Source organism: Ceratotherium simum, chromosome 29 (assembly GCF_057802395.1).
Source record: "Ceratotherium simum simum isolate JZ-2026a chromosome 29, ASM5780239v1, whole genome shotgun sequence".
NCBI lineage: Eukaryota > Metazoa > Chordata > Mammalia > Perissodactyla > Rhinocerotidae > Ceratotherium > Ceratotherium simum.
In genome coordinates, this window is record NC_141928.1 from 35,643,602 (window position 1) to 35,657,917 (window position 14,316).

Genomic DNA, 14,316 nt, shown 5'->3' on the forward strand with positions numbered 1-14,316 from the left:
CCCTTCGCCTGTGGCCCACCCTCCATCTTCAAAGCCAGCAGTATAGCACCTTCAAGCAAATCAAAAAACATCCCTCGGATCCCTGCTCCTTTTGTCACATCTCCTTCTCAGACTCTGACTCTCCTGCCTCTCTTCCCTGTCAAGACCCCAGTGGTTACATTGGGCCCTCCTAGATAATCCAGGATGGTCTCCCCATCTCAGGATCTTTCACTTAATCCCACCTGCAAAGTCCCCTTTGTCCCGGGATGAGGATGTGGAAATCTTTGGTCGGGGGAGGGGGATAGTATTCTGTCTATTACACTTAAGATTCTTTGGAATTTCTAAAACTGGGAAAGGCTGGCTGATGGGAAGAGGGATATGAGAGCCAGCGAGCCCTAGTCCTCTTGAGCCACCTGCCCCACCCCCATGCTGTGGATCCAGGGCGTGTTCCTGCCCTACACTGTGGTTCTGGGAGATGGACCTCTGAGGAGCAGGTGGTGGGTGTGGGGAGGAGACTGTGGCCTGCAGGCTCCCGCTCTCCCTTTGAAGGACTGTCATGGGGTGATGGCGGTGTGGGCTGCAAGGGAGGAGGGAGATGTCTTGCCTGGGTCCTGGGCGTACGTGCTGTCGCTCAGGCCAGCTCTGCCAGTTGGGGTCTCTGTTTCCAGCTGCCGTGTGGGCTGGCCAGACGTCCACCAGCAGGTGGGAGCTGTCATAAGGGCTCCATGTGAGCGCTGGGCAGGATTCAGGTCACAGGTCCCCACAACCGTGTGCCACAGGGAGGGGGCAGGGAGCTGTCCCCTGGAACTCCACCTGCCCTCAGGCCTTGTGGGTCCCCCAGGGGTGCCTACAGAGTACCAGAGCGCTGTCCCCAGGGCCAGTCCCTGTGCCAGTGAGCTGTCTTCAGCCCACAGTATGCAAGTCAGCCCCTGGGCGTTTGCCTCATCCCTGCAACACTGTCTTGAGACTCAGAATGAACTTTCCCAGGCTCAGAATATTCCCCTCTACATCTAAGCTGGGACGGATGGGGTGCATCCTCAGTGTGCATTCGTTCCTTCTCTCACTCATCCCATCGTTTTGAGCACCTACTGTATGCCAGGCATGATGCCTGATCCTGGCAATAAAACAAAGCCCTTCCCTTGAGGGGCTGCCGTGTTAGTTGGGGAGGGGATGTGACAGCCCCAGTACCCCAGTCAGCTCAAAGTCAGCAACCTGGACTCCTGAGCCCTCCACTGAGGCCCATGAGGCTGGCAGTCCCCCCCGCCCCGGGCCCCCCAGCTCTCATGACACTGCCGCTCACGGTCTCCCACCTGTTTTCCTGCTCTTGGTAACTCTGGGGAAGTGAGAAAAACCACAGACAAGTGAGTAGAGGAAACCGGGTTCCCTTCAGGAAACCTTAGCCTGTGATGTGAGGGTGTGGCCAGGACAGGGAGCCCGGGCTTCCCAGTGGGATCACGGTTTGGAGCAGCGAGCAGCCCGTCTGGGGAGGCCCCAAGTGTATTAGTTTCCTGGGGCCGCCGTAAAAAATCGCCACAAACTAGGTGGCTTATAGCAACAGGAATTCACTCTCTCACAGTTCTGGAGGCCAGAGGTCTGAAATCAAGGTGTCAACAGAGCCATGCTCCCTCTGGAGGCTCTAGGGGAGAGTCCTTCCTTCGCTCTTCCAGCTCCTGGTGGCTCCCGGTGCTCCTTGGCTCGTAGCCACATCACCCTCCCTCTTCACATGGCCTCCTCCCTCGTGTCTCTGTGTCCCCAGTCTCCCTCTGCCTTTCTCTTATAAGGACTCCTGTCATTGGATTTAGAGCCTCCTAGGTAATCCAGGATGATCTCATCTTGAGATCCTTAAATTAATTACATCTGCAAAGACCTTTTCTCCAATAAGGGCACAGTCACACATTCTGAAGGTTAGGACTTCGACCTTTTCAGGGGTCACCGCTCCCCCCGCTGGCTCTACAGTGTGAACAAGTCACACACACGTGTGTGGTCTTCACGTGGACACAGCTGCATGTATACCCACAGGTCTTTGCCCATGTGCAAGAATCACATGCATGCACTAGATCTCCCGCGTGTTCACTTAGGTACTTGCTCTTGTAAAAATGTTTCTCTTATATTCAACTCCAGTTATAGGTTATTAAGAGCTAACTTATTTGTAGTACCGTAGTCCCCCCTTATCCGAGGGGACACGTTCCAAGACCGCCAGTGGATGCCTGAAACCTCAGATAGTACCAAGCCCTGTATATACTGTGTTCTTTTCACTTAAAGGAAGCACTTCACGGCTTCTCTCTGGCATATCCGAATTGCCAGCATCACTACTCTTGCACTTTGGGGCCGTTATCAAGTAAAACAAGGGTGACCTGAACACAAGCACTGTGATACCGCGACAGTCGATCTGATAACTGAGGCGGCTATCAAGTGACTAACGGGTGGGTAACATATACAAAGTGGATTTGCTGGACAAAGGAACGATTCACGTCCCGGGCAGGACAGAGTGGGACGACGCAAGATTTCATCACGCTACTCGGAACGGCGTGCAATTTAAAACTTATGAATTGTTTATTTCTGGAATTTTCTACTTCATATTTTTGGACCACAGTTGACCACGGGTAACTGAAACCACGGAAAGGGAAACCTTGGATAAGCCGAAACTACTGTCGTCTGAAAACTAGTGGCTCCATTTTTCAAAAGGAACACTCTCTTCGAGGAATGCTCATCAGGTTTGGAAAGGTGGAAACACAATCACCTGGATACGTTTCTACGGGAATTGAAGTACTTGCCCCAAATCTTTGAAAAACTTCAGAGCTGCAGAGGGCCACTTCAGCAAGTATAAATTTCAAAACTGCAAAGAGTAGGGGCAGGTGGAGTTTTGAAACACTTGTTCTCCTAGAACCACAAGCATTGGTGGCGAAAGAAGAATTCCCTCCCTGGCATCCTGACCAGGTTCTACTTGCATACCTCTGATGACAGGAAGCTCACTACCTACCAAAGCAGCCTTCTTCATCATGAGAAAGTTCTTTTTTGCTTTGGACCAAAATCTGCTTTCCTGAACCGTTTACCTGTTTGTCCCCTCTCCACCACAGGGGTGCCCAGAACCAGGCACCCTCTCTTCCACATGACAGCCCTTCTGTGTTTCAAGTCGGCCAGCACTTCCTGCCTTGATCTCCTCTTCTCCAGGCTAATTTTTTAATTAGCTTAAATTAATGGTGGTTCCTGGGGAGCTCCCGGCCCCAGTAAAAGTGACCGGAATTATTCAAAATTTGAGTGTTTCAAATGCCTGTTTATCCTAATTAGCATCTTCACTTCAGCGGTACCCTCTGCCTCTAATGAGCCACATTTTAACATGCTCCGTATTTTAATGGGTTTTACTTGAATGAACTGTTTAATCAAGTGAAGACACATTTCATGAATGAAAAGAAGTAAATCTATAATTATACGCTTAGTCAGGTGAGAGAGTGACATTTCAGCAGAAGCGGGGCTATATATAGCGAGTGCATTTGAATGACAAAGTAGGTTACCTCGCTTCCATAGGAGAGCTGGGAATTCGCTTTGCTCTCAGGTTCATTTCGTAACCTAATTAGAATTTTCAAAGAGTTGTAAAATGCATGTGTGGCAGACCTGGTTCTCCCCATCTTTACCTGGATCTCTGCCTTTCTGGATGATTCCTCAGCTGGTGCAGTGGTCTCGTTAGGCAAGGCGTCGGGGAAGTACTGGCCACAGGAGCCAAGTGCCCGGGGGGCTCTGATACTCCCCACGGCCTCCGCTGTGTGTTTCCCCTGCTCTGTCAGAGCCTTCCCTGCCTGGGACGTGTGGTCGGAACATGATAATGTGTCGCTGTAATAACGCTCTGCTTCTCTCTTCTCCTGTCCTCCTGTCTGTATCTCATGCCCTCTCCCTCCTTTCCTTGTCTCCATTCTCCCTCTGACATGGTGAGGATCGGCTCGTGGTGCTGGGGCCAAGGAGTAGAAGGATCTGGGGATTAAAGATGAGACACGACTATTGGATGGAGCAGGAGAGGGCAGGGGAGGAGTCCCAGCTGTGAGGGAGGCCGGTGCCCTGGACCTGGAGAAAGTAGAGATCAGTGATTTGGGAAGCTTTCAGGCAGGCTGGCAACCCAGCTGTGAGCCTGACAGCTCTGTTCCTGTAACCCCTAAAATTTGTAGTTCCCGCCTGTAGCTGCACGTCACAATCACCTGGGGAGCTCTAAGAATGCTGATGTCTGGGTCCCCTCCCAGAGATTCCAGTTGGTTTAGGATGCAGCTGGGGCATCAGTGTTTTTTTAACTCCCCAGGTGATTCTAATATGCAGCCCAGATGGCTTCAGGTGGCTGCAGCCCCAGCGGGCATCTTGGCTACGACTTCGTGAAAGACCCCAGGCCAGAACCACCCGGCTAAGTCGCTCCCACGCTCCTGACCTGTGGAAACTGTGAGATAATAAATGTCCCTTGTTTTAAGCGACTAGGTTTTGGGATAATTTGTTACACAGCAATAGATGATTAATACAGATTATTAGTTGCCCCAAATGTATCCCCAAGTGTGTCACTTCCTGCCATGTCCACCACCATCTCCCTGTCCAGCTTTTGGAATCTGCCCCCTAGATGAGTCTGTAGCTGCCTCACTGGCCTTTCTGACCCCCTCATGCCCCTGCCCCCATTGGTCCCACAGTTCTAGTCATGCCACCACCCACCCAGAAACCTTGTAATTGTTTCCCACTGTTCTTCGGCTCAAGACCAGAATCTTTCACATGAATTATGAGGCTCTCCCGGTCTGCCCCTGCCCATCTCTTCTTTCTCATTTCATTCCAACAACCTTCCCGCTGCCCCGTCCCACGCTCTGCTGTAGCCCAGCCGGCTCTTCTGCTAGTTTCCCCACTAGCTGCCTCCCACCATAGGACTTGAGCACGCGCTGCTCCTCAGCCTGGAGTTCCTCTCCTGCCCTACCTCCTGGCCTGGGTCTGACTTCTCTGGGATAGCCTCTCCCAGACGCATGCCCCTGAACTTGAGCGCCTTTGTCTTGGTAGGTGCCAGGGTGGTCATCTGATTAATGTTTCTCAACCCCCACCCCAGATAGAGATCCAGGACAGTGAATGGTTTCGCTCGCCGTCAGAGCCCTAGTTCTACGTCACGTGGTGCCTGGAATAGGAGAGATATCAATATCATGAATGAATGAAGGAATGAGAGAAGGAACGAGAGAGACCAGCAAGAACAAACGGCCCCAGTTTGGAATAAGCAGGGCACTAGGTAGCTGTCCAGGAGGGGACGCAAGCCTGGAGGCCAGGCAGTGACTGGGCTGAGCTGGAATTCCAGCCCCAGGAATGAAGTAGGAGCCCAGACTGAGGGCCTGAGGTCTAAGAAGGACCCTCGCCAGGCCTACAGGGGGCTGACCCCTCTGGGCTCCTGACCTCAGCCTCCTTACACTGCTTTGCTGGAGGATGGGGGGTGTCCAGGGCTGAAGTGGGGGATCTCTAGGGGCTAGGAGTTCATTGACCCTACATGTGGGCAGCAGAATGTTGCAGGGGGCCAGGAGCCTGGCAGGCCTTGCAGAGATGGTCCTGGGACCGTGAAGCAGGGACAGCGTGAGTGGAGAGAACAGACTGACCCACATAGCAGTTACTCAAGGTGGAGGCGAATAAGGCAGTTGTTGCATGAAGCCAGGACTGGGAGATTTCCAGAGAGGGTGGCGCCCAGCATCATCTGGGCAGCTGCTGTGTGTTTAGTGGAGAGGGGCAGGCTTCAGAGCAGGGAGGGGTCTTGCAGGTGGAGGGGCACTGTGACCTGGTCAGGGGTTCCCTATGGAACAGCGTGAACACACGTTATGCTTAAAATGGGCCACATAGACTCCGGTATGCTAAGCCAGAAAATTCTCCCACAGTCTGTTCACCTGCAATCCTTTTCCGATTGCATTTGCTTCCCACCTTTTCCTCCTCCAACCTGTCTGCCTCTCCCCCTACATCTCACAGGATGGACAAAGACGGGCCATGTGTCCCCGATGCCTGGTGTGTGGATGGGAGCTGTCGCTCAGTCAGTTGGAGGAGCGGGGCCAATGTGATGGCTTCATTGGAGTGACAAGTCCCTGTCACCACTTCCCCCACGGCCCCATGAACCAGCTGGGAGGGAGGTTGTGTGCAGACCCACTGGGCCCGCTGGGCAGACAGCTGGTCTGACCTGACGGCGTTTCCTCCCTGCTCAGCCTGGGCAGGACTGTCCCCACCGCTCCGGGCTTTCCCCCAAAGCCACTGATTCTGCCTGGCTCTTGACTTCTTTCAAGATGTTGGACTTCCTTAGAGCTTGAAGTCTGAGTTCAAATGTTAAAATTCTTGGATTTGGATCTTTGATTTCCAAGGCTGAACGGGAGCCCTGAGGGGTCGTTGGTGTCACCCCTTGTGACCTTTACACTCCCCAACCCCTGTGTCCATGGCCTCCCTAAAGCATCCTTGATCGCTGTCCTAGGCACACCTCTCTCCTCTGAGCCTGAGCGACTTTGTCACTATCCCTGATAAACGGAACCAGAACTGAGCCCAGCACTCCAGGTGTGGTCTGAGATGGGCAGACCAGAAGGTGACTGTCCCCTCCTTTATTCTAGGTGTGACACCTTTTTAAGTGTGGTTCCCAGTCCTATGTAACCTTTTGGCAGTTGCCTTACTCAATTAACACATTCTGACCTCCTAATCAAGGCGAAAATATCTAAGCCATTAAAAGCATTTTTTCACATCATTATCAGTGGTTTGCTTAAAACTTATCCTGTCTCCTTTAGAACAGTGGTTCTCGAACTTGAGCATGCATGAGAATCCCTGGAGGGCTGATTAACACAGACCACTGGGCCCCACCCCAAAGTGTCTGATCCAGTAGGTCTGGGGTGGGGCCCAAGAATGTGCATTTTTAACAAGTTCCCAGGTGATGCTGGTGTTACTGGTCCAGGGACCCACCTTGAGAACCACTGCTTTAGGGACACACTTCCAGCTACGACTTTGTATCCACAGTCCATGCCAGTTCTTGGGGGAAAAAAATTAATAGCTATTGCCTCCAAGCCTGTCCCAGATTATTTATTCCTGGGGCTCACACCGACCTGTTCTTCTCTGTGGTGCCAAGTGACTTCAGCTCCTTGCAGATTTGTTCCGATGGCCAGGGCCCAGATTCACTGCTCTGGAAACCAGGAGAGTTCCCTTAGGTGGTCGCAGCCCTGTGAGCTGACCCCAAGGCCCTGGCCTTCAAGGACCCAACCTGTCCTGATCCCCCTTCTAGCAGCACTGAGGTGCTGCTCATGGCCTTCCTCAGTCCCCCATCAGTCCTGGCCCTCCCTTCCAGGTGATGGGGCAGCCTGCTTCTCTGTCCCCTCCCTGCCCATCAGTGCCCATCTCTCCCATCCCTCCCAGGATGCCCAGAGCCTTTCAACAAATCAGACACCTGGTGGCTGCGTCCCTGGGCCCAATATGCAGATTAGGCCTCCTATGGGACCCAGCTACACTTGAGTGTGTGTGTGTGTGTGTGTGTGTGTGTGTGTGTGTTTTATTGTCTTGGGGATTAAGGGTTTCTCCTTTCCCAGAAGAATGTATTTCTGCTTTTATCATGGAGAAGAATAAAAAAATAGGATTCACTTTGCAGAAAGGCAGTTTATAGCAAGCTGCTAAAAGACATTGGCTCCATTAAACCAGAGATACCTGCCATTCCAGAAGGAGAAAGAAGCGTTTTTCCAAATTTACTTAGTAAGTCTTTGACCAGTACACCGAGTGATCCTTCATTCGGCATGTGAGGGTGTGGATCTTTTTCCTTGTGAAGAAAATCAGTTACAGTGTTTCTTTTACATGCTTTGGTTATTTTAAAATACCATTTATAACTGGTTTCCTCCATTTGCTTTCTCTAAAAAAGTATTAGAATAAATACTCGAGCCGAGCGCAGACTTCTTGGTGCTGAAATTATGGGCAGTGAGTGGCTGATCGCACCGACCATCTGTTCTGACCTGTCCTGGCTCATGAGGCCTCGGGGACCATCCACATCTGGCTGGACCCAGAAGGGCCAGCCTGGGGGCGTGCGGAGAGCACTGGACTGGGGGTAACACCTCACTGTCCTCGTTTGTGAGATTAGGGGCCGAATGAGATGACCTCTGAGGTGTTTTGGTTTTGTTTGGTTTGAGTTCTGACCGCCTATAAAATATTTTGTCTGCCATAATTACACACAGCTTCCATGCACACACTTACACAAAGAGGTACTCCAAGCCACTGACGACCTCAATGCCTTGCCCCATGCCTGCAAATGATCATTCCAGCTTTTAAGCAGAGTAAAGAACTTGCGAGTTTACATCCATTCCACATCCTCAGTTTTCTCACTGGGCCCTGAAACAACCCTGTAAGTTACATGCCCTGTTGCCCCCATTTTAGTGGAGAAAAGACTGAGACTCAGGGAAGCTCGAGGGGTTTCCCTCAGTTTGGGTGGCGTGCAGGTGGAGAGCCGGGGCTCGACTGCGTGCCCAGCCGTGTGTGCTTCAAGCTGCACTGCCTTCCAGCAGGGGCGAGTCTGCACGTTTTCCATGTTTAATAATTGCTGTTGTTCCACAACACCCTCATGTCACACAAAACTAATCACGGGACACCACCTCATCCAAACAGCATTGGAGGCGGCAGAAATAAACTGTGATGGCAGAGTCTACTCTTTTTTTCAATCAGCTAGTTCCCAGTCTTCCATCAAAATAGAAGTAAAAGCTAAGGATGGACAGGGTTCGCCCTGACTGTGGCAGTTCATCCTTTTTATAAAACATTTATAACAAAGTATTGCAAGCATTCAGATGCTCAGAGTAACACACAGCCATGGACTTGCTACCCAGAATTAATAAATGTTCACACTTTGCTCTATTTGCATCGTATTTCTTTTAAAGAGATAAAATACTGCAGTTCCCACTGAAACGCCTTTGTTCTCCTTCCGTGGTGCTGGCTTCCTAGTGGCCATCCTGTGACATTCAGGGTCAAATTATTCAAAACACTTTGATTTCTACATTAGAAGGATCTACCAGTTGTTGAAACAAGAAGTGCTTTTTTTATTGTGGTGAAATATATGTAACATAAAATTTTTACCTTTTTAACCGATTTTAAGTGTACAGTTCGGAAGCATTAAGTACATTCATGTTGTTGTGCAGCCAGCACCACCATCCATCTCCAGAACTTTTTCATTTTCCCAAACAGAATCTGTCCCCATTAAACAATGACTCCCTTTCCCCCTTCCCCAGCCCCCAGTAGCCACTCTTCTTCTTTCTGTCTCTATGGATTCAACTGCTCTAGGGACCTCATGTAAATGGAACCATACAGTATTTGTCCTTTTGTGACTGGCTTATTTCACTTAGCATAATGTCTTCAAGGTTCATCCTGTTGTAGCATGTGACAGTATTTTCTTCCTTTTTAAGGCTGAATAATATTCCATTATATGTATGTACCACAATTTGCTTATCCGTTCATTTGTTGAGGGACACTTGGGTTGCTTCCACCTTTTGGCTACTGTGAATAATGCTGTGATGAATATGGATGTACACATATCTCTTTGAGTCCCTGCTCTCAGTTCTTTGGGGTATATACCCAGAAGTGGGATGGCTGGAACATATAATAATTCTATGTTTAATTTTTGAGGAACCACCATACCGTTTTCTACCACGGCTGCACCACTTTACGTTCCCATCAACAGTGCACAAGAGTTTCAATTTCTCCACATCCTCGCCAACACTTGCTGTTTCTGTTTTTTGATAATAGCCATCCTAATAGGTGTGAACAAGAAGTGCTTTTAAGGATCCTCTTCTCTTAAAGAGGAAGAAACTGAAGACTCAAGAGGGGAGGGTCTCGCACAGAGGCTGAGGTCACAAGCAAGGGAGTGACAGAGCAGAACCTAGAACCTGGTCCCTCAACCACCGCCCAGTTCTTTCTACTAAAACACACAGCCCAGTTTCCTTGGCTTTATGTCAGAGGGTGCACACCCATGGCCATGGGCCAGATACAGACTTCAGATTTATTTAGTTTGGTCCTTACTTTTTTTTATTTATTAATTCAAAATAGTATCAACATTTTAAAATGTAGGGGATCTTATATTTCAAAAATCTAGATTTCTGATTTCTCCCCCCAAAATCAGAGGTCTGATGACTCTGGACTAACATTCTGGCATGGCTGATTAGAGCTGAGCAGCAGCTGCCACCTTAGATGGGGCATGTGGTTGCCAGTCTGCCACAGTCCCCACCACTCCCTAATATCCTTCCACACAGGCTGTTTCACTACTGGTTGTTCCTGGTGAACGCTGGAGTTTGCAGCCCTCCACTTTCCAAGCACATAGATGTTAGTCATTCTCTGTGTCAGCGGACATGTAGTTATGTTTAACATCACAGGCTGGGTCCATACCCCCTTACTCTTTCCTCTATTTTCCATTGGCTATCCAAATGTCAGCTATTTCTTCACCCTAGAAGTGAAATAATATTGCAAATAAATAATGCAAAATATAAATAGAGATGTATTTGAACAGTCTGACTTGGAGACAGTGTGATGTGGCGGAGAAACACTGGCATGAAAGCCCAGAGGCTTGGATGCTTGTCTTGACTCTCCTGGGAAATTCCTGGGCAACCTTAGCCAGCCCCTTCCATGTCTGGCCTCCTCGTGCCTGGGTATCAAGTGTGGGGTGGGACGGGGGGATCTCCAAGTTCAAACAGGGCGCTCTGGTTTATAACGAAGAAAAACCCACTCCTTTCGCTTGTTCGTGGACGACCCCTCTGAATGGCCCTTCCTGTGGCCACCAGCACACCTACCCTCTGCTTTCTCTTTGCTGACAGGTGAGGAACGACCTGACCGGGGTTCTGTACGGTGAGGACATCGAGATCTCGGACACCGAGAGCTTCTCCAATGATCCCTGCACCAGTGTCAAAAAGCTTAAGGTAAGTGCAGCTGGCCACGGCCTGAAGGACAGGGGATGCCATGCTCCTGAGGCTCCCAAGTCCCCTGACTATGGAGGAGCCTCACGTTCCGTCTGTTTCATTTCATCGTGGGCATCTCAGGTAGAGGAGGAGCTCCCGGGAGCTGGCTTCCCCTGGCTTTCCCGGCCTGTTGTCCAGCACTGGCCGAAGGTCTGATTGCCAGGTGCCAGCCATGAGAACTTACTTGGTGATTCCGTATCTCTCAACCCGGCCTGAGAGGCCAGCAGGGCGGGAGTTATTACCCTCTCTGTTGTGAAGAGGCCCAGAGAGAGGAACTGTCTTGCCCAGAGCAACAGCAGGGAAGTACTGTTGTTGAGACTGAAAGCTCGGCTCCGACCCCCGCGCCTCCCCGTCCCGCCATAACAAACACTCCAGGGACAGAACGAATCAGCTAGAAGTTTGCCCAGGTGTAAGTGGTCTCTAACTGCCATTTGTCTGTTCATTCCGCAAACTCGCTCAAACAGTTTGTTTGTGCCAGACCTCCTCCGGGGCTCACAGACACCATCAGGCCTGCCCTCGTCCTCAGGCCGCCCTCAGCTGGTGAGGAAGCCAGATACCTCTCTGGGGAACAGGAACAGAGGGGCCAGGGAACAAAGGGAGGAAGTGACTCATCCCACCTGCTCGGGATCAGCAGGAAGTCCACAGAGGCTGGAGTCTCGGGGGTGAGGAAGACGCTGAGGCTGAAAAGAGAGTTTGGAGTCAGTTTTCAGAAGGCTTGAATGCCGAGCTAAGAAGTTGTCTCTTATCCTGAGAGCAGTGGGGAGCTTCTGGGGTTTATATAAGTAGGTACAGACATAGTGAGAGCTGTCACCTCCTCTTTCACCCTCTTCTGTTCCCTCATGCCCCCAGTGCAAGTCGTTGGCATGGAGACTCCAGAAGCCAACTGCTGATACGTCCCTTCTGTCTTGGGCGGGTCCCAGGCTACACCAGTCAGAGCAGGTGGTAATTTAGAGCTCTCATCTTCCAGAGCCCTCCGTTCACAGATGGGGAGACTGAGGCCCAGAGATGGGGAGCAAGGGGAGCAGAGCACCAGTGGTCCATCACCTGCTGGGGAGCAGACACCACACCTGCAGGTCACGGTTTAGCCCTGGGAGCCTCCGCAGATGAGGAAACTAGCTAGGGAGGGCGTGCGGGCAGCCAGGTGGCTGGATCTGCCCTAGCTCTTCCCCACGGCTGTGTGGGGCCTGGAGGATGTTTAGTGGGGGAGTGGCCGCTCTGCAGGGAGCACCTGGGGTGGGGCTGGGGGTGGAGGGAGGGGCCTGGTGCTGCGCTGACATTCTCCTGCCACATGCAGTGTCTTCCCAGGGTGGGCGCTTGAAATAGCTCCTGCACCTCAGCGGCTTTAAGGTGGAATGAGCCTTTGTGTGTGGGGCAGCAGCAGTGGTTGAGAGTCTGCAAGCACTTGGGTGGAACTGGGTGCTCTGCTCATCAACCCCCGGCTCCAGCAGAAGCAGGAGTGATGTTAACCATGATGACAATGGCAGCTGGCCTTCCAGGGCATTCACCGAGGGCCAGGCCCTGTGCAGAGCCCTTGACCTTCACTTGCTTATTCGGTCCTCCCCAAAGCCCTTGGACAGAGGGAATTTTTGTACCCCCATTTCATGGATAGGGAACTTGACGCTCAAAGAGGTTAAGGAGCTCACCCCAAGTCACCCAGCTGGAAAGTGGTGGGTTGGAATTCAAACCTGGATCTGGGCGACACCATGGTCCGGCTGCTCCAGCGCCCTGCACAGCTGCGGTTCTGAAAGGATTCCAACGTTCCAGAAGCCCGGGAGAGCAGAGCCAAGGACAGCAGGCTCTGTCTGTTGGCAAAGAATTCCCTCTGCGTGGAGCTCCCTTCCCCGAGAACCTGCAGGCCTCCTTCTCCTGCCTCCTTCCAGTCTTTGCTTACTTGTCTGCTTCTCCCAGAGGCCCTCCCTGAATGCTTCATTTAAAATGTAAGTCCCTGCCCCTTGGGCTCCCACGCCCCTTTCTGCTAATGTTCTCCATTTCACTGAGGGACAAATGTATTTTTTCCCTGGGGCTACCGTAACAAAGTACCACAAACTAAGTGGCTTAAAATAGCAGAAATGTATTCTCTCACATTCTGGCGGCTGGAAGTCCAAGGTCAACGTGTTGACAAGGCTGTGCTCTCCACAAGGCTCTGGGCTCCTCTGTGCCTTCTCTTAGCTTCTGGTGTCACTTGCAATCCTTGGCGCTCCTTGGCTTGTAGCTGTGTGACTCCAATCTCGCCTCAAATGACAGTTTCCCCCTTTCTCTTCACATCTTCTTCTTCTTAGGACACTAGTCACATTGGATTAAGAGCCTGCCCTACTCCAGCATGACCTCATCTTGACTAATTACATCTGCAAAGACCTTGTTTTCAAATGAGGTCACATTCTGAGGTATCAGGAGTTAGGATTTGGACATATCTTTAGGGGACACAATTCAACCCATAGCAATATCTGACCTACTGTTCTTTTTACCTAGTTGTTTAGTATCTGTCTCCTCCCACTAGGAGGTAAGCTCTAGGAGGCAGCAGTTTCTGTCTTAGTCACTGTTTTATTCCCCATCACCTGGAACCAAACCTAATTTTCTCAACAAATTTGTTGAGTGTGTGTAAATGAAATACCAAGTGTGGAGAGAAAGAGCCCAGAGAGGACACAAGGATAAAATACTCAGGAACAAAGGAAAGTAACTTCTGGAAAGCTCAGAGAAGAAGCAGATCTCTGGCTTACTGTTGGATAAGATAGAGAAGGAGGTACAGAGGACAAGGAAGAGAACTAAATAGCAAATAGCAGAGTTAAAATCTTCATTGGAGGTAGTAGAGAGCAGAGTTAATTTCAAGGGAAATAAAAATCAATAATATGGAGGACAAACCTGAGATGCTTCCCCAGAATTCAGAGGAAATGGTCAAAGAGATCAATCTAATGAGAGGAAAGATAACAGTTATGGAGACTGGAGAAGGGAGATCCTAAGGGAAAACCAGGACAAGTGAAACACAACCAGAATCAAAACAGAATAGGCACCCCAGTAGCAACAAGCACACCCAGCACCCAGATCTTGGTTTCTAACACCATTCTCCACGACAAGGAACCAGGGCTCCTTGGAGAAATGGCTGATTCTAGGACTGGGACAGGGAATATACAAGATGAGCCTGGAGCATCTTGTGGTGCCAGAAAGTAAGGAAGTGCTCAAAACAACAACAGCAGCACACACTGATGGGGGTGTCAGAGGGGTACAGCAGCCAACTGAAAGAGCTCCCAATGGCCTAAGCTGGGACACTTGAGCAATAAAATAAAAGTAATATTGGATTATAGCCCAAAGTATAAAATGAATGTCCATGAGTCTATACTGATATGAATGATTGACTAAATAAATGGCAGAGAGTAGACAAATCTATGCTGAAGAATTCCAAATAATCTGTGTAGAT

The 14,316-nt window shown here is 50.6% G+C and overlaps 1 protein-coding gene and 1 long non-coding RNA gene across 2 annotated transcripts in view; one reads left to right on the forward strand and one right to left on the reverse strand.

The window, feature by feature from the left end:
* The window catches only part of GABBR2 (gamma-aminobutyric acid type B receptor subunit 2), a 351,811-nt gene that overhangs the window by 168,760 nt on the left and 168,735 nt on the right, over positions 1-14,316 (forward strand). Inside the window, exon 4 of the mRNA XM_087419415.1 lies at positions 10,764-10,865. Coding sequence (XP_087275541.1) covers positions 10,764-10,865 — 102 coding nt within the window. The remainder of the gene's footprint in view (positions 1-10,763; positions 10,866-14,316) is intronic.
* On the reverse strand, positions 9,949-12,794 carry LOC147913256 (uncharacterized). The gene is made up of 3 exons (XR_015548983.1): positions 12,590-12,794; positions 11,522-11,584; positions 9,949-10,396 (listed from the first exon to the last, which is right to left on the reverse strand). It is a non-coding gene; the product is annotated as an uncharacterized LOC147913256 (long non-coding RNA).